At 44.1% G+C, this 27,028-nt stretch overlaps 1 protein-coding gene across 2 annotated transcripts in view; it reads left to right on the forward strand.

Annotated features, from left to right (window-relative positions):
* KCNIP4 (potassium voltage-gated channel interacting protein 4) overlaps positions 1 to 27,028 on the forward strand; it is a 213,121-nt gene that overhangs the window by 166,900 nt on the left and 19,193 nt on the right. For both annotated transcript variants that reach the window (XM_066632031.1, XM_066632032.1), the window contains exons 2-3: positions 2,460 to 2,584; positions 26,219 to 26,288. In XM_066632031.1, coding sequence (XP_066488128.1) covers positions 2,460 to 2,584; positions 26,219 to 26,288 — 195 coding nt within the window. The remainder of the gene's footprint in view (positions 1 to 2,459; positions 2,585 to 26,218; positions 26,289 to 27,028) is intronic.

Raw genomic sequence — 27,028 nt, forward strand, 5'->3', positions numbered from 1 at the left:
TCCAATTGTTAGTTAAGCATTCCCTGCATTGGTGTTTCTGCTGACCCAGAAAGAGGCTGAAACCCCAGTTTTATAGAAAGATTTGCACGTTCACCAGCTGAACTTGAGCCAATGAAAGCTATCACCTTATCTGCTATGCCTCTCTCTCTCTCTCTCTCTCTCTCTCTCTCTCTGAATATTATGCTTTCTAATTCAGCTTTCTTAGCATAAATGTTTGCCTTCAGGGCAGCTCACTACTTGCTAACTTCTCTTGTTTTGAGTTGATGACATAAGTAAATTCTATCTATCCATCTACCTACTTACCTACCTACCTAAGTGCAATCCTAACCACTTCCCAGCACCGGCATAAGGTCAATGCAGCTCCAAGGTAAGGGAACAAACATTCCCTTACTTTGAGGAGGCCTCCATGAGTTCACCCAACTGCAGGACGCAGCACACATCCCATTGGCATAGCTATGCCAGTGCTTATGTGGGTACTCTGAGGGTACAATCCTAACCGACTTTCCAGCGCTGGCATAGCTGTACCAGTGTGGCATGTGCTGCATCCTGCAGTTGGGGAGGTAGTCATGGAGGCCTCCTCAAGGTTAGGCAAGGCTTGTTCCCTTACCTCAGAATTGCCTTGCCCTTACCTCAGTGCTGGAAGTTTGGTTAGGATTGTGCCCTAAGTAACTTGGAAGATCTGTTCACAGTGATACATGTATGATGCCCTATTCACACATGCAAATCATGCTTGATTTTATAGTCACCAAGTACCAAACATGTATATGTGAGCCAGCCCTGAACGATGTGCTGTCCAAGTCTGTTTGTATTAGCACACAAAAATGTATATAACATAAAAATAACTGCGTGTAAGTAGAGTGGGATTCCCTTCCTGATAAGCATACTTAGTAATGGGTATAAGTCCTCTGGAACCTAGTGGGTCATTTCTTAAGGGTGGGAGGGTGTGCCACCCAGTGTCAATGCTCTGCACATCATGTTCTCCTTGTGACACCTCAGCATGGTAGATTTCATGCCAGAGTGACAGCTACAGAGCAAGGTGCTGACTGTGGCTACAGGTGCACCACTTGCCACCCCAGTGTAGGGTCCCTCTGGGTCAGCCATTTTCAACCACTGAGCCGCGAGTGGTCCACAGGTGTGCCACAGGAATTTGAGGGAAGCTCATTTCTTAGTAGGACCAATGGGGGATGTGAGCTCCCACTGGCAGCATGGTGTGCCTTGTCAATTGTCAAAAACCTGATGGTGTGCCTTGACATTTTTAATGCTTTGTCAATGTGCCATGGGATGAAAAAGGTTGAAAATCACTGCTCTAGGTGCAGACCCCAGTTTGGCCAAATTAGTCAAACTTCCCTAAGTTTCCCCAAATTTCTCCATCCCTTGAGACGGAGGAAAAAGACCTGCACCTTGGAAGATTTTAAAGCCCTGCCACCAGCTAATGATGAGGTAGGCCAGGTTTAAGGGACCTCATCAGCTGGCCTCCCACCCAGAGGGATCAAACTCAGGGATGCCTAAGTCCAGGCTGGAGGAGGAAGAAATGGGTGACTGATTAACTCCTTCCCCTCCAGGACTGAGAAGGCAAGCAAGGAGGTAGCCCATGTCTCATCTCTCTCAGTGTCCCTCTTCCACATTTGCCTCTTTGCTTCATGACAGCATCAAGCACCCCACCAACAAAGGGCTTCCCCGAACCTCGGGGCTTTGTTGCCCTTCACATTTAAAGCAGTAGTAGTTCTCCTCCAGTGCAACAGATCTTACAAAATGATTATAGTGTCAGCAATACAAATGTAACTGTGGGCCCAATCCTATCCAACTTTCCAGTGCCAATACAATTGTAACGCAGCCCTGTTGTAAGGGGAAAATCATTCCCTTACCCTGATGAGGCTTCTGTGACTGCCCCCTCCTCAAGATGTAGCTCATTCCCCATTGGCATGGCTGCATCAGCCCTGGAAGTTTGGATAGGATTGGACCCTAAATGACCTTAAACTTAAGTTCTTTATCCAAAGGGATCTATTAACTGTTATTAGCAGACACCAGTATGTTATATGGACACCAATAAGGTTCCTCTTCACACTTCCAAAGGACAGATGCTGAAATCAGGAAAGGAACAAAGCAGGAATCCCAGTATCTGAATTGGGTAAGAGGCAGGTTTTGCAAAATGACAGTTTCTCACTGATTATAGAAGCATAAATATTATGGATAGAAATAACCCTTTAGGTAGCTGTGGCCAGCCTCTCCAAAGAGTTATTATAGTAATAGTCTATTTAAGACCCAGATGCACCATTGCAAGAGAAGCTGTCCTCCCTATTAAGTCAAGGGCTGCTCAAGCCTTTCCCATGATGAACTTTGTAATCTTTGTCCACTTTCAAATTCCCTTTGCTGCATTTTATTCATCTTTTAGGCATTGTCTGCTGTTCCCATGTATGGGTTTTTTCCCCGCTGACTGTTCTTTGTGTTTCATCTCACAGACAGCATAGAAGATGAAATGGAAATGGCCACCGTGCGGCATCGGCCCGAAGCCCTCGAATTGCTGGAAGCTCAGAGCAGATTCACAAAGAAGGAACTTCAGATTCTTTATAGAGGGTTCAAAAACGTAAGTGGTCCTTGTTGGCTCTGTCAGAAGTTCAAGGGGCAGCAAGTTCATCACAGTTAGGAAGTGGTTCTCATTCTCATGATGTTGCAAAATCACAACAAGGTCCCTTTGACATGTTGTCAGCAAAAGAATACCCTACAGCAGTGTTTCTCAAACTGTGGGTCGGGACCCACTAGGTGGGTCACGAGCCAATTTCAGGTGAGTCCCCATTCATTTCAATGTGTATTTTATTTTTTAATATATTAAACTCCATGCTACCATGGTAAGTGACTGCATTTGGGGAAAAGTTACAAATCTGAAATGTAACAGGCTACTAGGTATATACTTTTAACAATGATAGTCAATAGGGCCTACTCCCAAATAAGTGTGGATCATTAGCTGGTGTGGATAGGATTGAAGGATTTCTGATATTTGGGAATCTGAAGTTGGGAATTCTTGTCTTGCATACTTTCCTCTCCCTTTCCTGATGAACTATGAACTTTCCTCTTTCCTTTCCTGATGAACTATGATTCCTTCTCTTGCTTCTGATTTGCAATGGACTATAGTTCAAACTGGGTTTACAGTCTTTATTTATGGGTGGATTGTGGTTTTTACAAGCAGTGGTTTTCTCAGCTGGGGTGTAATGGCAAATGGTAGTTTGCTGCTAAATCCACAGTCAGAGACGAAATCTGAGCATATGATAGAAGGAGAAAGAACATAGGCACAGGATTGTGCTCTTCTTCTTCTTCAGCCCTTAATTGGTGCTTGGGGAGCAGGTTGACTTTTCAACCAATACTCTCAACCAATACACTACTGTAGGTGCTGTTACCAAATGAGCTAGGTTTAGTTGTTTAGGGGAATTAGTATACCTAATCTATTAGAACACTGGGACCTTAGGTGTGAACCAGCGTTCTGCTGAAATTCCTTTTAAAGAAGAGGCTGAGAGAAATATTCTAATAAACGATTACAGCTTTATTAAAAGGGACACAAAACAGATATCCAAAAGAAATCAGTAAAGGACTATTGTAGTGCCCTAACCAGAGTGTCCTATAGTGGTGAGTGCAGTGTTGTGTGAGTGTATTTGGTGCATCCGAAGAAATCAGAAAGAGGGGAATGGTAGAGAAGGATTTCAGGGGTCCCTGCTCTGCCAACACCAGCTGCTAGCTAAAGATGGGGAGAGAAGGGAACAAGGGGGTGAGGGAAGAGAAAGAGTTCAAAACGCAAGGCATAGTTACCTGTCTGGATGTCTAGTTTGTGAGCAGCAGTTTCTGTGAGCAGCGTGTGTGGACACCCCGGAGAGTGACCCCGTGTCAGGGCATTCGGGAGAGTGACCATTTCCTAGTCAAACCTCCTTAGTATTTAAGGATATTGAAAAGTTGCTTACGTGTAAGCAGAATGTTTGGGGGATAAATGTGTAACTTGAGGTGTTTGTATCAATAGGTAACTAGGGAATGAATGAAGAGAATTCTTCTTATTCAACCAGGATGCAGGTAAACAGGGCTAGCAGGGTCAGCTAAAATGCAAATTAGCTCTTTGATACCAGAGGATGTCTGGCAACTTTAAGTGAGGTTTACCTAAGTTAATGCAAAATCCAGGTATAATCCAATGTTCTGGTACAAAATACAGAAGTTACTGGGATTGCATTCAGGGAAGCGAACACCAACTGAAGATACAATGGAAAACTGTCTGAGGATTACTGAGTTTCATTCAGCTAGAGCAGGGGTGTCCAAAGTTTTTGGCAGGAGGTCCACATCATCCCTCTGACACTGTGTTGGGGGCCGGGGGAAAAAAAAGAATTAATTTACATTTAAAATTTGAATAAATTTACATAAGTTTACATAAATGAATATATTAAAGATGAACTTATATGAACGAATGAAGTGATAGCTCAAGGCCTATAAAAGGCCTTGCACAAAGCAAGACTGGCCTTTCCTTTGCTGCCGCTGCTGCATCACAGACTTGAAAGAGCAAGCAGTGGAGGGAGCCCTCATCCCACAGCTCACACGAGAGGTCAAACAGTCGCCCTCACGCTGAGAGAAGTTGCATTGGGCCAGTGCGGGCTTCAACAAATCTCTGGAGGGCCAGAGGGTCATTGGAGACTGGGGGCTCCCTGAGGGCCGCATTGAGAAGCCTCGAGGGCTGCAACTGGCCGGGCCGGGCCGGGGTTTGGGCACCTCTGAACTAGAGATACAATGTAGGATTGTCAGTTTCCTTCCAGGATGTGTGATTGTGAGGGGAGAAGAGGGAATACAAACAACCAAGAGTCTGAGCTTGACCAAAGTGAAAATGAGGCCTGTAGGCCAGTGTTTTCTGGGAGAATTTTGCATACTGGCATCCATATATGAAGGCCTGTTCTTGATATCAAAGTAGCGTAACCAGAAATACAATAAAATGGGGGGATTTTCCATCACAGTGCCTCTAGGATCCGTGTTTCATTCATGACCTGCTTCCACTCTTGGCGATTGTTGGCAATATTTCTAGCCTTCTCGATGGTTGATTGCTGGTTCCTTAGATCTTCCTCAATGTGTCTAAGCCACGTTTTCTTTGGTGCGGCGCATTAAACCCTCCAGTGTTCACACAGCACCAAAAGATTGTTGGTGTTACATCTGAACTAACCCACAGTCATTTATGGGTTACCCTATTTAAGAGCTTCAAGCAAAGTGAAATCTTGTTGATTTTCTTAAATACAGACCTGAGGCATAAGCCGTGGATGAACCATTGGCAAACTAGAATAAACGTGTGGTTTGTATAGAGCAGGGGTGGGAAAACATTTTGGCAAGAGGGCCACATCATCTCTCTGACACTGTGTCAGGAGCTGGGGAAAGAAAATAATTTACATTTTTAATTTGAATAAATTTACATAAATTTACATAAATGACTACATTAAAGACAGAGCTTATGTGAATGAATGTATTTTACTGAGCTTATTTATAATATGCTTGAGAACTATAATACAGGCATGTAGAACCACATGAACTATGAACTGTTTGCCACACACCTCTTGCACAGGGAAAACATACCGACCAAGCCAAAAACACATGTGTTGAGAGGCAATAGGGAGAGGGGTTAAAATAACGCCCAGGAAAAAGCAGAAAACACATGTGGACTATAAAAGGTCTTGCTCTAACCACAGTTCGTGTCTAGTGGTTGTGATGGGCAGTTGTAGGCCAGCAAAGGCTCCAACAGTCTCCGAGGGGCCAGAGGCTCATTTGAGACTGGGGGTTCCCTACAGGCCGAATTGGGGGACCCCGAGGGCTGCAAATGGCCCCCAGGCAGGGGTTTGCCCGCCCCTGGTATAGAGGCATAACTTATAATTTGCAGGGCAAGCATGAAGTTAAGACGAAGCAGAGTTGCAATCTACTGAGATGAGATGAATGAGAGTTGAGTAGTGTTGAAGCTGAGCAATTTTGAAAATGTTTTAAAAAATTTTATATTGTAATTGGAAAACAGATTAAATAGGGCCCTAAGTATTTTTGCGCTTCCCTGTCTTCAGTACCACTGCTGATGATTCATCGCCAAGCTGCCATCACAGTGGGAGAGCTCCATTTTGCAACTGGCTTCCAATCATCTCCGTTTGCGGCAAAATGAAACTGTGATTGCCGCAGTCATTAACCTTTCAAACCAATGGCGCTGTGGCATGCCTTGTACAAGTGGCACTTCACAGTAAATTGCCCAGACTATCAAGCATGCGCTCGGCATGTAACCTTTCATTCTTTTTCGGCCATTGCAAAGTTTCTGACAGTTTAAAATGATAATAATAATTGCATAAAAGTGCCTATACTTTAATCCTTTTCTCTTTCTAAGCAAATAAACACTCTGAAATGTCATCTTCATCCTACACTCACTGTATTCTCTACACTGCCCTGTCCTATGAATATTATAAACATCAAAGACATGCAGCACAACTGGGCAGCCCTGGCAGTCTCTCAGCAGAAGGGGACTTTTGTCCTCTTGCCCCAGGTAAGGCACGTAGCCCCACAATGGGGCTACTCGATTCTATGGCAACCCTTGGTCTGCTGTAGAATTGAGAGCCTCTCAATTGGGCCTGTGCCCGACACGGAAGCTCCGTATGCAGCTTTGCTCAGCTCCACTGGTCCCACCTCCCTCCCGCCCCGCTCCCTCCCCATCACGCCTCCTCCCCGCCCTCTCCCTGCCCCAGAACACCTGATTCAACACTGGACCAGCACTGCAATCAGCACTGGGGATTTACCAGTGGATTATTTTACCATTTCTTTATGTGCCAGGGGTGGCATCTGTGGGACAAGAAAATCTTTTAGTTTTTCTTGGCTCATCACCTCTTTAATTTGGTGTGAAATCTACTCCTTAATGAAGAACATCCGTATCCCTTTCAGCCGTTATTTCACTGATGGATTTTTGCTTCTAATTTCCATAATGACATGAGAGAAAAAAAGGAGGAGCAAATCTTTTAGCAAAGATTTACTCATTGTTTTTAAGCATTGTTTAACACTGATGCACAGTATCAATTTTATGAGCTAAACAGGGTGACAGAGTTTTAAGCTGGCCAGAGGACTACCAGCTTTGCTAGTTGGGGGGTGATGCATTCTGGGGTTTCATTGGGGAAGGGAGGAGTCTTGGAGGGGTGAGGAAGAGGCTGCAGGCAGCTTGGAAAATGGGCTGCAGCCCTGAAATTGCAGCGTTTTTGCTGCACTATGGTAGGAACACCTATTTTTAGCCTTCTCCTTCACTTTCTAAAACTTTTCGAAGAGTGTCCCCAGTATCCATGGAACCGCGGATAACTGAAACCACGGATACTGAATCTGCGGATACTGGGATGCATTGTAGAGATCAGGTCCACAAAACCAGTCAACCAACAAGATGAATGCTGCTCAGCTGCCATGCTTTATGGCCATCAAAAGCTGGTGCACCTTGTGTTTTGTTGCCTCTCTCAGAGTGCAAAAGTGAACATTATAACATGAAGGAATGTGTTCAGCATGATGGGCTCGGCCCAAGTTTTGTCCGCCTGCTTTAGGCATGGCTTTAATTGTTCATTTCTCATGGAGAGCAATTACTTGTGGGTCAGAAGAACAGCCTAAAGGGACTGAAGCTTTGTTATAGCTGCAACGTTTTAATCTCATTAGTTACCAATGAGTGAATAAATTTGACCTTCCAGGGATCTCGTGGGGGCTGACACAGTTTATGAGAAACCAAGCAAGTTGGCTGCTGTAGGACAGCATGATGTGATGTTCTTCTGAATGAAGATCATGAGAAGGCCCTCTTGCTTCAGGGTCTTTTAAAAATGTTCTCTGTCAGGAGCTCTTTCTCCACATATATTTTTTAAAAAAATTTCAGCTTCTTTTCCACACACCCTAGATTTTCTCAAGCAATGCTAATTACTTATTCAGCTCTTCTCACTTCTTTTGATATTAAAATATATACAGTATATGCACCACAGTCATTGGTGTCTTTGGACATTTGCATCTGATTTTATTTGTGTCCCAGTTATTTGCATCCCACTATAACTGGGCAACAAACCTTATGTTATATATTCTCTCACCCCAGCCCTAACTAACCCTACCTTTGCATTTAAAAAATATACATATATTAGGATACAAATGACTGGGGGTACAATCCCAGCCTGGGCCAGTGCTGGCACTGAACTCCATCACTGGTGCTGGGTGTTGCAAACATGCCATAAAACATGCCCGGGTCAGTGTCGACCCAGTGCTGGCTGGATGCTGCCCTGAGCTCCGGGCAGTGGTGAAGGGGCAGGGTAAGGTTTTCGGGGGGGAGGGGTCAGAAGGGGGTGGGACTGGCTAAGCCTTGCTCCACTAGATCCTGAACTCTGTGGCAGGCCAGAAGGCCCAACATGGAATCTCTCAAGTATGCACCAGCAAATTAGCTGGTACAGACTTGAGAAGCCCCATTGCAGGGCTTGAGGCTTTCCAGGGGGGAATGGGATGAAAGTCCCCTTTCCCTGAGAAGACCTCCAGCAACTTCCACAGAGCCGCTGAATGGAGCGGTAGCCCCTTTGGCCCTGCCTTTAGGATTGAACTGTGGGACATACACAAAAGGATGCAAATGCCAAGATGGATTTGACCAGGACACAGTCATCCAGGTCCTGTCATCAGTAAACATATACAGTTAGTTAATCATATACTCATTATCTGCAAGGATTAGGTTCCTGGAAAACCTAGTGGATATTGAATTAGCGGATACTGAATCACTATGGGAAAAATGGGGTTAGAGGATCCAGGGGATCCTCTTCAACATTACACTTTATGAACCTGAATCTTAACTGTGGGGCTGGGTGACAGTGAGAGCTCATCAACATCTCCAACATCTAATGATTCCTCCTCTGTGCTGGATATCCCTCAATGCCTTGAAGGCTGCTGGCCCAACAATGAGGCCTCAAGAGTTCAGCAATGAGGAGGGAGTTTCTTAACCTGTCTTTCTCCTCCACCGGTCTCTTGGCACCTTCCCTGGGCTTGCCCCAGCTGCAGAGCAGCCCCCTTCTAGAGGCCTCTTATCATCAGCAGGATTGTGGAGGTTCAGCTAGAATCCCTGAGATGTTGCCCAAAATGGTGGAGCAAGTCTGGAAGCTGACACAAATGTGTCCAAATCTCCACAGGCCAGTACCTCCTCTCTTTCTGGATGTATACTGTATAGACATCTCGTCTTCTTGCCTCTGCATGGTTCCAGCACTGCCTTCTGCTCATGAGGAGGCCAGTGTCTCTCCTTCTCCTCCTCTTGCAACCTCTCTCACCCCTTCCGGACTGCTTGTAGCTGTGCCAAGCCCCTACCCCCACCTCCGCGCCCAACATCCTGAGTTCACCGCACAGTATTCAGGGATAATGAGAACAGTCACAGATAACAAGAATAGGTGTCAGTTCTGCCCCTTGAAGATAAGCAAATTCATGGTTAGAGAATTTGCATATAAAGAGAACTGACTGTACATGAGGCATAGCTGAGGTATCACTTGATTGGATAATCAATTGATTTTATGTGTATCCTGCTGTAAGATGTAAGATTCCAATGCAATTATTTAAATATTTACATTTTAAAAAAGGAAAGAAAAACACTGTTTCTCTCGATGCCCTTGATTACGGTCCATTTGATTACCAGCAACTAAATGTGTGAACCAACTAAACTGAAATGTATTGTGTTCAGAGTGAGATAAGGTGATACACAATTTCTTGTCTGTGGTTTTTAATCCGCATCTTCAAGTCATCACTTGATGTTACAGTCAAGTAAATGTGTAAATTGCATGTGCAGATCAGCCCTTAGAAAGGATAGAAGGTGAAAATAAGCCCTCTTTCTTTCCAATCCATCAAGAGGCAGAAAACGTTTATTACAGATTTGGGTGATTGTATCTAATAGTATCTCACCGTCTGCAAAATATATTTTCTGTGTTTCAAGTTGTATGTCTGGTTTTTGTTTTTCTAGCAAGAATTTTCCAATTTTCATGCAGTTAGAAGCTATTTGGAAAGGAGAGAGCCAGTGGTTCATGATCCAGTCTACATGTCTTGTAGGTACAGATCAAAAAACTTCTAAAAAAAACTTCATTAACTCTGTTGGCCAATTAAGGGCCCAATCCTATCCAACTTTCCAGTGCTGGTGCAGTTGTGCCAGTAGGGTATGTGCTGCATCCTGGGGGGGGGAGGGGGAGTTACTGGGGCCATCTTAAGGGAACACATGTTCTCATACCTTACCACAGGGCTGCATTGTGGCTACACCAGAGCTGGAAAATTTGATAGGATTGGGCCCTAAAATATTCTGTATTTACCAAATACAATATAATTAGCTGCCAAATTAGGGACAATCCCAACTTCTCATTGAATTGATGTAGTGGTGTTTCTTTTTTGCAATTTTTTTTGACAGAACAGAGGTTTCAGACCTTCCCACTCCCAAGTGGATCAAATGTTATACAGACATCTATAGCAGCTATGCATTATGTATGTTTACAGAACACATATTTAAATGCACACTTTGGATAGGAAATATCTGAAAGTATAAAAGCGAAATGGAAATCAAAAGAAACACAAGTTTAGATGGAATGGCAACAAAGAGATTCAGGCACCCTATATTGGTTAAGGCTGAGGTATTCAATCTGTGCATCCCGCCTCCCTAGTGAGGTGTGGCTAGCCTCCAGGGGCATCTGGGGAGAGAGGTGGCAGTAACTGCACTGCCCTGCTCAGCTGCACATGCTGCCTGCTGCTTTTCCGCAGCTATGAATGAGGTGGGTGGGGCAGCTTGAGGTGGGGAGGACACGTGAAACATGGTGGGGAGAGGTGGGAGGGAAGGCTGACTGGGCAGCGGCAGAGGTGCTGCATCTCATCAGCACAAGGCACGTTCCAGGCAGGCTTCCTGGCAGGGAGGGAAGAGTAAGTACAAGCAGCTCAGCACTTTCCTCTGCTTGGGAAGGAAGGAGCCAGCCTGCTCTTAGTGGGGGGTGTCCAAATGCCCCAGCCTGCATTCCTCCATCTTGCCTGGGGGGAACAGGGGTGGCATCTGCATGTTGGGGTGTATGTGTGTGAGCAGCCCCCCCATCTACTTTGGGGTGAGTTGTAATTTTGCTCAGTGTGGCTGCAATCCTTTCCACACTTTCCTGGGAGTAAGCCCATTTGACTCAAATGGGACTTACTTCTGAGTAGACCTACCTAGGCTTGAGGTCTGTGTCAGCTTAACCAAGGATCCTCACCTTTCTCTTTTTTCTCCCCCTTCAAAAGAGAAAAAAAAGCCACTCTTGATGGCTTTGTCTCCAAAAATTGATTAAAAAAAAATTCCCATTCCTTTTCAGCCATCCCCTTTTTTCCTCCTGCCTCCTTTTGGGAGGGGGGGGGGTACTCTGTTGGCTGCTATTGTAAGACAAAAGGCACAATCCTATCTAGGTCTACTCAGAAGTAAGTCCTATTGTGTTCAATGGGACTTACTCCCAAGAAAGTGAGGTTAAGATTGCAGCCAAACAGTCTCTGGGTCTCAGTTTGCATCAGTTTGCAATTAGTAGATACACACAAAACAAAGTTTTCTCTTCCCCCAGCAAATTCATCACTTCTCCCCCCCCCTTTCCAAAATCCTCCAGGTGTGCTGCTAACAAACTCAGGGCACAATCCTAACCAGGTTTACTCAGAAGTAAGTGCTATTGTGTTCAATGGGGCTTACTCTCAGGTAAGTGTGGTTAGGATAGCAGCCTCAGAGTGCTGGCAGCTTTTTTTTTGTTTCCAGTGTATAATTATAACACCTTCATACCCCTTATCCATTTGGGGGGTAACTGAGGTGAGGTGATGTAGTGGGGAGCCATGGCCAATGGCTACAAGGATCAGGAGAGCCTCGAGCTGGAAAAGTTTGAGAAGCACTGGGTTAAGGCAGTAGGATAGGATATGCAGGGATTTGTTATGCAGATATGCAACAGAAACCAAATGTGTACACCTGTGGGCAGGGCAAAAATGGGTTAAACTATGCTTTCAAATCCTAATTTATAACCAGTCCTTAAACCATGATTTTCGGTGTTCAGATGTAATGTTTTATCATTGTGAAATATTACATCTGCAAAGGAACATTGTCTAAAACCAACAACTAGTTGTTCTCAAACTTCTTTGACTGGCATCTCCCTTGACTTACTGGGCCATTGACCATGGCTCCCCATTGAGGCAAAAATCCTACACATTGCATAGGGTGGTAGGTTTTTCATAAGGATTCCACCCCTGGAATCCCCTGGCTGGTTTCTGCTGCTTCTGTGGTTGGTTTCCACGGCTTCTCAGAGAGCCACAATTTGGGAACCACTGACTTAAACTATAGTCTGTTTTCATCCATACATTTACATTAAGGTATATGTGAGATTGATTTCTTGGGTTGACAGGAGAAACAGCAGCTAAGTTTCCAAAGTAGAAGTAATTTATCTAGTAAAAGAGCACCAGGAGGCAATTCCGGCTTGGGGGCTGAAAGGGAAACAAATGTTCCAGAAGCAGACACAGCAGCAGCGAGTACAGACTCCTTCTGCCCCCTGCACCCCCATGTACCCTGTGTGACTACTGAAGTGTTTGTAGCAGCAGATTTTGTACAGCCGATTGGAACTCTTGGTTCTGCTACATTAAGCTTAATTACAGCTCCTGCCTCCCTTGCTGTTCTTAAGAATTCCCCTGCTGAAGTGATGAAGAGCAAGAACACATTGGATTCACCAACAGAGTTCAATGTACTTGGGCTTCTTGTTTTAGTCAAGAAGCCCAAGTTTGCCAGGTTATTTGCAGCTCTTTTGTTGCTCAAGAAACATACATTTTATTTACTTGTCGAGGGAAAGTTCAGCAACTTGTCTAGCTCTGCAGAATGTGTTTTGGGGTGGATAGAGAGGAGAGAAATGGGACATTTTAAGAGCAGCCAGACTACTCTAGAAGTACCCTCACTGTATTCAGTTCAAAGGTACCTTTCTTCCCCTGAGCTGAGCTCCTCCCAAAGGTTCTTTGGATTTGGGCAGAAGCCAGTTATCATCCTATCCACACTTACCTGCAAGTAAGTCCCATTGAATTCAGTGGAACTTATTTCTTATAGACATGCATAGGATATTTTGTAAGTTGCTGTCTCTCTCTTTGCAATCAAGAAGCTCCCTCCAACTCCTTTGCCAAAGAACACCTTTGCAATTTAAACAAAAATTCTTTTAAATTAAACAGATGCTAATGAAGGACATAAAATGTTTGTGTTCATAAGGCACTTCAAGATACAAAAAGAAAGGCAGCCCTCCCTCTTGAATCACTGGAGAGGGGAAAGACTTGAGTGATGCACACACAAGAATCCTCGTTCACAGTGGGGTAAAGGCGTCAGTGCAGAGAGAGGGGGGCTATTCTTTTCATTCTAGCAGCCAGTAAGAAGAGAGAGAAGCTGCCTGCATCGCTAGTCTGTTGGTCCTTCCTTCAGTGATGTGGGCAGCCCTGTTTATTTTACTGTGTGTGAATAGAATAGATCCTTGCAGCCAGAAATGAGGGAAAGAGGCTGCCTGTATTAGCAACCCCCTTATGGTTGGCTTCCAGGGTGAACTGCCACCCCTCTCCCCTTTGTGTGTTCTAGTCTGTGAATTCAAATGGGATGGAAGGAAGCCAGATATCTTCTCTAGCATTCTTGGGATACTCTCAACCTGCAAAATACTGTTGGCAGATGTACTGATGAGCAGGAGAACAAATCGCTTTGTTATCCGAGACTCCCTTTAATAGATCAACCCTCTCAAAGTTTTCAAACATAAAAAGAATGTATCCTTTATCTAAGAAAGTTTTGGCATTGGGTGTAACATAAGAGAGCAAAATGATGTGGAAAGCCTTGGCTCAAGGGCTTCCAGCAACTTCACTGTTGAATGGTAGCCAGAGGAGGAAAAAGATTACATATGTTGGCCTCCCAGGCTGACCAAACTCTTAAGGACTGTGCCATTTGTTCAACTCCGCACACATTGGTGTGCTGCGAATGGTCTTCTGTGGGACACTGGTTGCACGTATGTACCATTGTTCAAATTGATGGTAAGGCCACACGTGGAGTATTGCGTCCATTTCTGGTTGCCAGATCTCAGAAAGGATATTGTGGAAATGGAAAAGGTGCAAAAAAAAAAAAAGCCACCAAAATTATTACTGGGCTGGGGCCTCTCTTCTGAGAAAAGGCTACAGCATTTGGGGCTCTTATGGCTAGGGAAAAAAACACCTCAGGGGGGACATGATTGAGTCATACAAAGTTATGCAGGGGGTGGATAGAGTGGATAGAGAGATGCTCTTTTCACTCTCACATTACACCAGAACCAGGGGACATCTGCTAAAATTGAGTGTTGGGAGAGTTAGGACAGACAAAAGAAAATATTACTTTACTCAGCGTGTGGTTTGTCTGTGGAACTCCTTGCCACAAGATGTGGTGGCAGATCTAGGCATCTGGCCTAGATGCCTTTAGGAGGGAATTGGAGGAAAAGTCCATCATGAGTTACAAGCCGTGTTTATGCAACCTCCTGACATTAGAAAAGAGTAACTTCAGAATGCCAAATGCAAGGGATGGCACCAGGATGCGGGTCTCTTGTGCCTTGTGTACTCCTGGGGGCATTTGGTGGGCCGCTGTGATATACAGGAAGCTGGACTAGATGGGCCTATGGCCTGATCCAGCAGAGCATGTTCTTATGTACGTCGCTCTTGTATATGATGGATATTCTTCCTATCCCTAATATCACTAAAACAAAAATATCTTAATTCTGGTCTTACACATGGTACTTTTAGGGAAGTGGCTCAAGGCTAGTGATACTTGACAACTGGGAATACTTTTCATTTTTTCCATCAGAGGTTCTCCAGATGTCTGATGCTAAATAAATTGGCGCTCTCCGCACTCATGCAAAGTAGCAAGACAGTTCAGTTAATAAAAGAATTAATCTTCCCTTTGCTCCAGGAACCATTTTGAATGCAAACTTTGGTGGAATTATTGCAGCTTAAATTATATTTTAATTGCTAGAATCTGGGAATACTTTGCTTTAAGCCAACTGAAGACCATAATTAAGAGGATGAGGCAGTTAATCAGTAATGACCACACGTACAGGCTGAAAATTAACAGGCCCGAAAGAGCCAAGCCCTTGGGTTGGTGTGATCTCATTGAAATGAATGTTTCCTTTAAAATCGACCTCATACTGCATACAGAGCTGCAGGCTCTATTTAGCCCACAAGGTTTGATCACCAGAATCGAAATCTTCCTGTTTTATTAAATGCAAGTGTTAATAAGCAGCTTAATTTTTTCCTTGAGTTTTGCATGTTGAGCGGGATAGAATTGTGGCATTTGCAGCGGGGGAAAACAAAGTTACTCTGGTGTAATAAATTGACACCAGCAGATTATACTGTTGTTTCAGTTACTAACAAAACAAATGAATATGAAGGAGGCAGGCAGGGAATGGCTGCAACTCAGATGACTCAAACTCGAGGCGCAAAGACACATGTTTTTCATGACTCATACAGACTCAAGTCACACATGGCAAAAATCTGGACACTGACTTGGGACTCCAGGATTTTACCTTAAAAATGGAAAGACTTGAATAGACTCAAGGCTTGCTTCTGTGTGTGCTAACGCCTCTGTTTTTTGTTTGTGTGTGCTTGCGACTCTGTTTTGTCTGTGTTTGTGCTTGCTCACTTGCTTGTTTGTTTGCTTTTTGCTGCTTCCGTGGCTTGACTCACTTTTTGACAAGACAGAATCGAACAAAATGACTCAAAAAATGGCTCTGGACGAGTTTCGCTGTTAAGACACATGGGAGACTCAAGTCAAGGGAGGCAGAGACTCAGGATTTGACTCAAGCTGTGACTCTTGCATATCCCTGAAGGCAGATCTAAATGGGATGAAGTAGCAGCATGGGGGAATGAAATGCGTATTGGAGTGTGTGGCTAGGACAGATGTCTGAAGTAGGCTATGTCCGTGTGTCAGTCAGTGTGATTGGCTATAGCTCTACCTTGATTTGGGTGTCTGCATGGCTTTTCCCATCCTGAGAGACTAAAGCAAAGGATTGAACCCAGGATCTCTTATACCTGTGTATGACACCTGGGCTGTTCTCTGGACCTAGGGTTCCACATAGGACTCCTTCAGTACTGGGCTGGAAAAGGAAGAAAGGGAATGGCTGTGTTAACCATCATTGGAATTCTGACTTTTTCCTTCTGCTAATGCAGTGGTTTTCAACTGCTGTGCCATGAAGCATCTTCAGGTGTGCTATGGGAGTTTGGAGCACAGTGGTTGAAAACTACTAAAGAATTCTTCCAGGTTTGGCAATTCTGTTTCCTGGGCAACTGTCTGCAGTAAAGAGTTGTCTGTCCTCTTTCCTCTGCCGGCCATTTGCTGGCAAAGGAAGATGGACTATTTGTTACTATAGGCAGTTGTCCCAGTAATGGAGCCGCAGAACCTGGAAGAGTCTCCTGCAAGCCAGAATAACATCAAAAGAGGCGGAGACGATAGAAGTCAGTGTACTATCAGTAGGGGTAGGCTAAAATGGTAAAAATGAAATATCATGAAATAACACGGAAATTGGGTTTATAAAACAATGGCCTATGAGAAGAAAAATGTTGAAAATCATCGTACTAATGAGTGGTAGTTTTGAAATGATGTCATCAATGGCTTACACTTCCTAACTGGCGAAGAAGCACTTTTTCAAGTGGTGTTCATCCGATATACAGCAGGGGAGAGCACCTCTTCCTCTTCTTCACCCCAACACAATGACTTTTCTTTTTTTAAATTTTTTATTGAGTAAAATAAATGTAAATAAATTTTAAATAAAATTATTTATTGAGTAAAATTCCTGTACCCATAAATATTACCCATAAAGGTAATACAAAGGGAAATTTTTTATTGAGTAAAATTCCTGTACCCATAAATATTACCCATAAAGGTAATACAAAGGGAAAAAACACTAGGAATTCGCTGAACTGTAGTTATTAGCATTTTAAATCATCATTAAAAAAACCCATTAATTATTACTTTCCTCCTTTCTGTAATATCAATACCAATTTAACATAAATTTCAGTCTAATCTAGTCTATAATTATCATGTACATTAATATATTTACTTTCATTTATTTTGATTTTACTTAAATGACTCATCATCGTTTGCCTATCCATCTAACACAGTGACTTTTCTAGTGGCTGTTTATTCGTGTTTCTTCTGGATCTTCCTAGATCATGAGCCCTTTTGGGAGAGGGGACCATTTAGTTAGTTGAATGTTCTCTGTAAACCACTTTGTGAACTTATTTTGTTGAAAAGCAGTATATAAATATTCTTAATCATCATCATCATCATCATCATCATCATCATCATCATCATCATCACAAAAATGCAACTCTGCTGAGTTTTTGTAAGATGCAAATTTATGTACATTTAATTGAATGACCAGTTCTCAGTCAGACATATGGTGAACTAACTAAAATATATATTGGTTAATAGCACTACTTTAGCACAACTTTCCCAAAGTCCAGTAAACCACTGATACCTGTTCAGTGTGCCTTAGATATCTTGTACCTTAAATTTTCAGTTTGTTGTTTTGCATTTAAAATTGAATTCATTTTTAAAAAATGTTTCTTCTGTGAACTAAACAGGAGCCAACAGTTAAATATTATACAAAGCGCAGAATTTGAGTAATCAACCTGGTTGGAACATAGAAGGATAGCGAATAATGTTCTTCCTTACTTACATTGTATATGCTGTCTATATAAAATAAAAGGCCTGGTACAGCCGAGCTGAGCACTTTTAAAGCCCCATATATTGTAATGATAAAATCTAAGCGGATGTTTTAACCTTGGCTCAACCAAGTCATTTAGGTAACTTGACACCTGGTAGCATGGGCAAATCATTTTTAAAGTAGATTCTTTTCTCACTCCCCTTTTCCTGCTATCAGGATGCTGTCTTTTAAAAATAGAAGCATATCTTGTCCTAGAAGGTCATGATCCCGTAAGAGGGAAGTGTTAGAAGAATCTTTATGTTACTAAATATAACGAAGTGGTTAGAATTGCTTCGGGGGGGAAAGCCTGGATTTTATTTTATTTTAGTCTTGTCGTTAAACCAATTATTTTTTTTAAAAACCAAACACACACAAACTCTAGATCAGGGGTTTCCAAGTATACATCCCCTCCCAACCCTCCCCTCCTACCTGTTCTCCTGGGTGCTGCCATCTTGGATCTCACAAAATCTGAACACCACCACCTTGGATTGTGCAAGATTTTGTGAGAACCAAGATGATGGTGATCAACTGCACTGGGAAGGAGAGGCTGTGGGAGGTGTTGCGGTCCAAAAATCATTGTCCTACCTATCTGTACTGGAAAAATAAGTAAAACAATGTTAAGGAAACGGTGCCATCAATAGCAACAAGTCTTAATAATAATAATAATAAACTTTATTTTTACCCCGCCTTTCTCCCCGAAGGGACTCAAGTCTTGACTCGCTGCTTAGTTTTACACATGGCTGTTGTTAGTTTCACCAGAAGAAATACACAGTGTTTAAGCCATTTCTGCTCAACATTGCATATACACAACAGGGATCAAACGTGTATACCTATGGGCTGGACAGTAATGGGTTAGCACTCAACAAAATAGGCATCATTCTAATACAGTGTCCACCAAACCACTGCCCATAGGTCAGATCCAGAATGATGCTGAATCCCTTCCCACTGTAAGCAGTGCTTACCGTTCTGCCACGCTGCCCACTAGAAGCCCCTCCAAATTCATTGCGTGACCATCTGGTCAGTCGCATCTGCCCGGAAATCTGGGTGCGAAGCCTGCTGGGACAGTGGGCTACAGGCGCAGTGCCCAGAGTGTTGCATGACAAAGATGGACAGGCTTCTTCTGAGCCGTGTGGCGGGACGGTAAGCACCGGTCTGAACTGGGACTGCTTTACAGAAACACAGCGGTCACGAGTTTTGGTGGCTGCTGTTCTAATATATGAACATGCCTTATACTGTGTCAGACCACTGGTCCTTCTGACTCAGAATTGTCTACTCACTGACTGCTGGGAGGTCTCAGACAAGGGTCTTTCCAAGCTATACCTAGAACCTTCTGCATGCCGTCCTGGCCCTGATCCACCTGCATGGTTCAACATGGACTTGCACCAGCATTATCACTGGTGCAGGTCTGAGTTGACCCATTGTGTCTACTGTATCCAGAACCCTTAGATGTGGAGAGGGTGCTGGGCTCTCCCCAACGCTGCTCTGTGTATCTGCTGTTGCTTATGATGATTGGAGTGCAGAGTTAGGCTGCTGTAATGTTGGATATGAGAAAATTGTATGCCTGTGAAGTCTTTTGTTGAGCACACTGCTGCCCTCTTGTGTCTCAGAAATAAAAAAATATATATACATGAAAGCAGAACTTAAATACTATCCCCAGGATCTTCTATTTAGTAGCAACATGTATGTAGTGTACTAATATTCTAAAATGTAAATAAAGGGCCTTTAGATAGCTTTCTAGCCAAGTTGCTTGTCCAAATGGCTTGGACAGCCTATGAAACTTGGCTTATTGTCATTTTATATTCAGTTGATATTGAATCAACATTATAACACATACACATCCTTCTAAAGCTGTGCCAGCATGAATTTTGCATCCTTATTTTCATATTCTATCTGCCACTGCCCCCTCTATTGCAAGCTGTGGTTCTAAGGACGCAATCCAGAACCGGCATTGGGCCAGCGCAAGTCCCTTGCACCGGCCCAGGAGGCAAGTTTGTGCCTCCTTGAGAGGAAGCCAGGCCAGTGCTTTGAGAAGCGCCGGCCTGTGGAGGCTGACATAAGCCTCTGTGCCGGCTTCCTCTTGGATACTTGCTTTGGCCTGCTGGGCCGACGCAAGAAGAAAAGGTAGGCAGGGGAGAGGCAGGGAGGAGGTAGGAGGGAGGCGTTCCTGGGCAGGGGGAGGTCAGGCGGTGGGCAGCCCCAGGGGCAGGTGGGCTGGGATCAGAAGGTGGGGCAGTGATCCGGCAGTTATGTCAGATCTCAGCCCCTGTTCCTGGGGAGAACGGAGTGGCTTCAGGCTGCTCCACACTCCTCAGACTTGTGCCACCTCAAGAGGTGGCGCAAGTCTGAGGAGACCCATAGGGGCCAGCAGTCCTTACCCAGAGGTAAGGGGAAATGTTTCTCCTTACCACTGGCTGAGCTACTTATGGCCACTGTCCTGCATTGCATACAGTGCAACCCTCCTGGCTTGCCTGTTCCAGCACAGGGTAGTATTGCACCCTAAGCCAGACTGGAGCCCCCATAGCTGTTTTGTTTTTTTAACATCAAAGGGGCACATCTACCTTCTTTCCAGTGTTAAACCCATCACTTAATGACAGACTAAGGCCCAAATCCTAACCAACTTTCCAGCACTGGCATAGCCGTGTCAATGGGACATGTGCTGCATCCTGCAGTTGGGTGGCACTCATGGAGGCCTCCTTAAAATAAGGGAATGTTTGCTCTTTTACCTCGGAGCTGCATTGCCCTTTTGTCAGTGCTGGATAGTGGGTTAGGATTGTGCCCTTAGGCTGCAATCCTATCCACACTTACCTGGGAGTAAGTCCATTGACTATGATGGGACTTACTTCTGTGTAGACATGCATAGGATTGGGCTCACAATGTAACATGTAGTTTCACCTCTTGGTTGGTCATTGGGAAGCTGGACATCAGATATCAGCTAGAGCCAGATCTGGGTTGCAGTGGCCAATTACTACAATAGATGAATGAGTTGACTGGAAAAGTATGTTGTGCCTGCAAATGTGGCTTATATCATGTTTTGGCAATTAAATGTTTGATCATAAAGGACTAAAGTGGACTTATGCAAAAGTCTTTTTGCCACTGGAACTGGAATGGATGGGAATTTTTCAACCAAAACAGGGTCCATGGGAATGAACACAACCCCCTTGAGAAATTGTGCTAGTCTTGCGTCTTTGGACACTGTTTTACTTGAGGAGGAAACCTCCCAATTCATTGTGAATTCCACATTACATGTACTCCAGTGATAATTGCAGATATCTGGACCTTCTTCCTTCCCTTTGAAATTTCTCTGGTCTTATCAAAGTGCCCTTTACGCCCTCAATGTTCCAACAGTGTGTTCCTTAAGAGGACTCTCCCATCCTTCTGAATGTCACTTTTCAGTGGCAACTTGTTCTTCATCAAAGCAATGGAATCACACTAATCATGGAGACTGGATTGTATTAGAAAAGCAATTTTCAACCACTGTGCTGCGGCATGCTGGTGTGCTGTGGATGGTCTGCAAGTGTGCTGCAGGAGTTTGGGGGAAGGAGTTTGGCCCTATATTAGTAGGGCCATTGGGGGATTTGAGCCCCCCACCAGCAGTGCGGTATGCTTGTCAATTGTCCCAAAACTGATGGTTTGCCTTGACAATTTTAGTGCCTTCTCGGTGTGCCATGAGATGAACAAGGCTGAAACTTGCTGTATTGGAAGAAATATTAAAAAAAACTTTAGGTAGGGTAGAAATTGGAAGCCCCCTTAAGGCTTTTCAGCATTACACAAAGAGAGAAGGAAGTTTCCCACAGCAGTGGGGAATGTCACTGTACATCAAAGAAGATTTCTTTTCTGGGACATGGACAGAATTGGTGAAATTGGAAAGATACAATCAAAATATAGGTCAGAGGCGGTGGCCTTCTGGCCATTTGTCACAATTCTCCTGTTATTCAAAGTCATTTTTCCTTCAGCTAACCTTTGTGTTATGAAGTGGATCTCTGTGTTTCCCCATTTCTAGAGCGCAGCAGCGAGTTCACAGAAGTCCCGGCAGGCTCGATTTCCATTATGGGTGAGGGTGAGCCCTGAACTCAAAATGCTGTTTTACAAGTTTGCATTTTAAGGTCGGAATTGTCAGCCCAGCCTGTGTTTGTTCCAAGCCTGCAGCAGTCCAGGCCTCAGACTTAATGAGCAATCAGCACGCAGGGCCAGGGACCTAAACTACTTTGGCAGACCTTCTTTCCCCCGGAGGAATGTAGCCAGAACCAACACTGCCTGCCCATCCCAATTAGGACTGACCAGATGCAGAGAAGTATGAGTGTGCTGGTACTTTGAACAGTCATGTAGTAAGAGGACATTTTGGTAGATTACGTTATGGCTCGGGCATGTCGTGAGAATGGATGATGGCTGGATCCCAAAGGATCTCCTCTATGGAAAACTCTTGCAAGGAAAGCGCCCTACAGGTAGACCACAGCTGCGATACAAGGACATCTGCAAGAGGGATCTGAAGGCCTTAGGAGTGGACCTCAACAAGTGGGAAACCCTGGCCTCTGAGCGGCCCGCTTAGAGGCAGGCTGTGCAGCATGGCCTTTCCCAGTTTAAAGAGACACTTGGCCAACAGTCTGAGGCAAAGAGGCAAAGAAGGAAGGCCCATTGCCAGGGAGACAGACCAGGGACAGACTGCACTTGCTCCCAGTGTGGAAGGGACTGTCACTCCCAAATTGGCCTTTTCAGCCACACTAGACGCTGTGCCAGAACCACCTTTCAGAGCACGGTACCATAGTCTTTCGAGACTGAAGGTTGCCAACAGTTTAGTTTTATGGGGCATCTGTGTTTCCCCCTGTTGGAAATATAGCAACTGGGAGTGGAATAATTTCATCAAGAAATGTCACATGGGATAAGAATTCCTCAAGCTCTGTGTTCCTGATCCAAATTCCCTTCTCCCCAGAAGTTGTTATTCTTTTTTTTTTAATGTGGCAGACCCTATTTGCAGATCCCCAAAGTGATTTTTAGGTGTTTCCTGGAGCCAGGGGCAGCATGGGTTGGTCAGCTTGGCCTCTGGCTGAGAGTCAAGCCTATTAGAGCCTCCACCTGGGCAGGTTGGCCCCTGGACTCTTAGTACCAGTGGCAATGGTAGTATCCAGTGTGCATCAGTGAACAGACAAGGGACATCATGGGTGTAAGCCGTGCAAACTGGGCTAAGAGACACCTTTCTCTTATATTCTCTTATATTGGTGGGGAACAGCTGTCCCTGTTCACCCCAGGACAGGGTGTCTTTTGACTGCTGCCAGTCTTATATCTCCCCCCTCCCGTTTCCTTTGTGAGCACTTTTGGGGCAGGGAAGCATTTTTCATTTAATTTGGTGCATTAACTGCTCTGTGAACTTTCAGTGAGCAATATTATACGTATTAAGAAAATATGGAGGAGAAAAAATAGTAAAAGGTGCAATGAGAAGGAAGAGACACCGTCATTATGTGCATTAATTATGTAAAATTCAGTATCCGTTTGCAGCAGCAATAGCAGTGGATCGAGCTGTCTTCTGAGCTATGCTAAGTTAATTGATTGAGATCTTGAGCTAGGAGCAATGGATTCCTGTTTGAGCTTATACGGGTGGACTAACATAACTACCCCTCTGCAAGTTGTTACTGGAGACTAACAGTGCAATCCCATGTATGTCTACTCAGAAGGAAGTCTCATTGACTGCAGTGGGAGCTAAGTAAATGTGTATAGCATTGCAGCTTTAATTCATCATGAATTCAGTGGGAGAATTTCTGAATCATGCACTGGATGAGTGAGACAAGTGAGTCTTTGCAGAAGCTGGGCTGATTCTCCTGCTCTAATACTCCATTTCCACTGCTTAGTGAAGATTATGCCTGGTGCAGGGCTCCATTTGAACCAGTTCTATGTGATGATGACTGGGCTCCCTCTCTCACCACCCAATCCTAACCCACACTGGAAAAGGCAAGCCAACTGTGCCATATCCAGTGCAGATTAGGAAGGTGGATGGAGCATAACGGGGAAAAAGAACTTATGATCCCTTATCCCAAGTAATGCCCCAGCCAACGCAATGGGGTAGCTGTGCCAGGGAAATTGCTGGTACAGATCTGAGCAGCCCAGTTTAATGCCAGGCTGCTCAGGAGGTGGGATAGAATCCAGCCTAAGTGCTGGAGGCCAGTCCCCCAGCCCATCCTTTGCCCACCCTCCACCACCCTGAAACGCCCCAGTTCCACCCTCCCCAACACCCTGCTCCAGCCACCCTCAGCCACACAACTTTACTGGGTCAGGGCGGTTCAGAGGCTGGATTTGGCCTCCGTGGACTGTTGCATCCATGCACTGGCCCAGCTGACTGTCCCGGAAGCACAAACATGCCTTTGGCATGTTTGCAACAATCCCAGGTCAGTACAAGGGACTTGCATCAGCCCAATGGAGAGTCAGGATTGTGCTCTGAGTTTCATGCACTTATTCAAGGAGTGGTCTAGCAGTTGTTATCTTAACAAACAGTCAAATAAAAGTACCCTTAACCAAATCTAAAAATGAAACCAATATGAGGGTCCGAGTGAAGCGGAAATAAATCAGCGTACAAAAATATATTCAAACAAATTGATAAGAGACAATACAGAGAGAGATGGACATCAATCACAGAAAAAAGTTACACATCCACTTAAAATTCTCCTTCTGGGAACCAAGGGCCATAAAATACATAGCTGTCTACATTGGTTGTAATTCATTTTACAAAGTGTAATAGAGTCACAAACTGGTTCCTCAAAAGAGCTATGAGTAAAATAGGCCAAATGTGTTTTGACCAATGGTTGTCTATACTGGCTAAAATAAATGGGGTAATCTAAGCATGTTTTCTTGAGGCTGTAGGAGAGGTTTGTAGTTTTTATCTGTGTTCTTAATGTCCATTTCCCTTTACTGCCATTTATCGTTCAGTTAATAGAAATTTCTGTGCACCCCTGATCTATTTCAGATTCAGCTGGACCCTTATGTTGATGTCCTATTATTCCCAATGCCAGCCTGTAAATATTTCCATATTTCATACCTTCAGCATATGTGTCTTAGATAGCCAGGCATTGGGACTATTATGGGAGTGTATCTGGTACATGCAAAGTTAATACTCGCCTGCTTTAATGAAGAGTGCTGGAAATAGAAGATGCAAGTTTTGTGGTGCTGTAAACCTGTTCTCATTGAATAGAGTTATATTATCATTAACTGTGCCAGGGCATCAGGCACACAGTCTTCCCAGTTCCTGGGGCAGTAGTGCTGGAACAGTATCCTTTACCAGAAAAAAATGTTTTCTCAGTGGCCACAATATTGCTGCTGCTGTTTTTTTGCTTTCTTGTTGATTTTTCTTGTTAGTTTTTTTATGTCTTCAAATTCTATGAAGCAAAGACATTTTTTAATGACTAATATTGAATTGTTGTTTTTGAACTTCCACTTTTTGCCGTGTATGTTCAATGCAATTTTTGGAAAATAGCAAATAATGATTTAAATAAAATTAATAAAAACATAAGAACATAAGAACAGCCCCACTGGATCAGGCCATAGGCCCATCTCTAGTTCAGCTTCCTGTATCTCACAGCAGCCCACCAAATGCCCCAGGGAGCACACCAGATAACAAGAGACCTGCAAGGCCTCTTGGGAATTGTAGTTAAGAACATAAGAACAGCCCCACTGGAGCAGGCCAGAGGCCCATCTCTAGTTCAGCTTCCTGTATCTCACAGCAGCCCACCAAATGCCCCAGGGAGCACACCAGATAACAAGAGACCTGCAAGGCCTCTTGGGAATTGTAGTTAAGAACATAAGAACATAAGAACAGCCCCACTGGAGCAGGCCAGAGGCCCATCTCTAGTTCAGCTTCCTGTATCTCACAGCAGCCCACCAAATGCCCCAGGGAGCACACCAGATAACAAGAGACCTCATCCTGGTGCCCTCCCTTGCATCTGGCATTCTGACATAGCCCATTTCTAAGATCAGGAGGTTGCACATACACTTCATGGCTTGTACCCCGTAATGGATTTTTCCTCCAGAAACTTGTCCAATCCCCTTTTAAAAGCGTCCAGGCCAGACGCCATCACCACATCCTGTGGCAAAGAGTTCCACAGACCAACCAAACGCTGAGTAAAGAAATATTTTATTTTGTCTGTCCTAACTCTCCCAACACTCAATTTTAGTGGATGTCCCCTGGTTCTGGTGTTATGTGAGAGTGTAAAGAGCATCTCTCTGTCCACCTTATCCTTCCTATGCTTGGGCTGCAGTGCTCCCCCAAAGTAGCAACTTATTCAGCGCTTGATGCACTGGTGACCCACTGGTGTGTCCTAACCCACAGTTTGGAAACCGCTGCCCTAGTGGATAATGAGAACCAACTGTCATTGCTTGAGCATCCCACCATTAGATCACTCTGAAAAAAAAATATTTGAATTTTTTTTTTTTTAAAGATCATTATTTGGCATGGATCTCAGTCTGAATTTGCCGCTTTGTACACAGGCATTTTGGTTAGGTGTGTTCTTTGCAACTTTCTGTAGGAATGTCCCAGTGGGATTGTTAATGAAGAGACCTTCAAAGAGATTTACTCTCAGTTCTTCCCACAGGGAGGTGAGTACTCTGTCGATAATTAGTCTTGTTTGCATGCACAGTCGATTGTCATTGTAATTGCTTGGGAATGTGGACTAAACAGCCTGTTGTTCTAGCTAATGAAGTCTTTTATATTTCTTAATGGGTGGACAGAAGTACTTCTGTGGCTTTAATTAAAGAGTGAGCATGCCTACCAGTACCAACTTTTTTTTTTTTAAACAAACAAGCAGAGTCTGCAGTTTGTTCAGATTTACAAACCACCCCATCCCGGAGACTTGGGGTGAGTAACACAAGCAGTAACCCTATTCAGTCAAATTCACCTGCCTCTTCAGGTCTTAATCCTGAATTCAAAGTTCATCCTAGGAAGACACTCTTGCAACATTTCCAATATATTCTTAGCCTTGGATTTGGGTGATCCTACTGTGGATTAGAGTTCTTGTCTTATTAGGGTTCTCTTCCAGGCACTGTTTGAAGATGTCGGACTCCTGAGGTTTCAGACCATGCCCAGTGATTGGAATATGGATATATTGGTTCTGCTGACTGGTTCTGCTATGGCAGAATGACCACCAACTGTTATGCACTAATTAAATGGGCCTGCATACTAGGTCTGCCAAATGCACAAATTGTTTGTGTGTTTGTATGAATATTTTACCAACTTAGACAACCTTGCTAAAGAAATAAAGAGCTATGCACAAAATAAGCTGCAACAAATGCTTCTGAAATTTGCTGCTCATGGTTGTCCTTCCAGTTTTGAATATCCT

The sequence above is a fragment of the Tiliqua scincoides genome, chromosome 6 (assembly GCF_035046505.1).
Source record: "Tiliqua scincoides isolate rTilSci1 chromosome 6, rTilSci1.hap2, whole genome shotgun sequence".
Lineage (NCBI taxonomy): Eukaryota > Metazoa > Chordata > Lepidosauria > Squamata > Scincidae > Tiliqua > Tiliqua scincoides.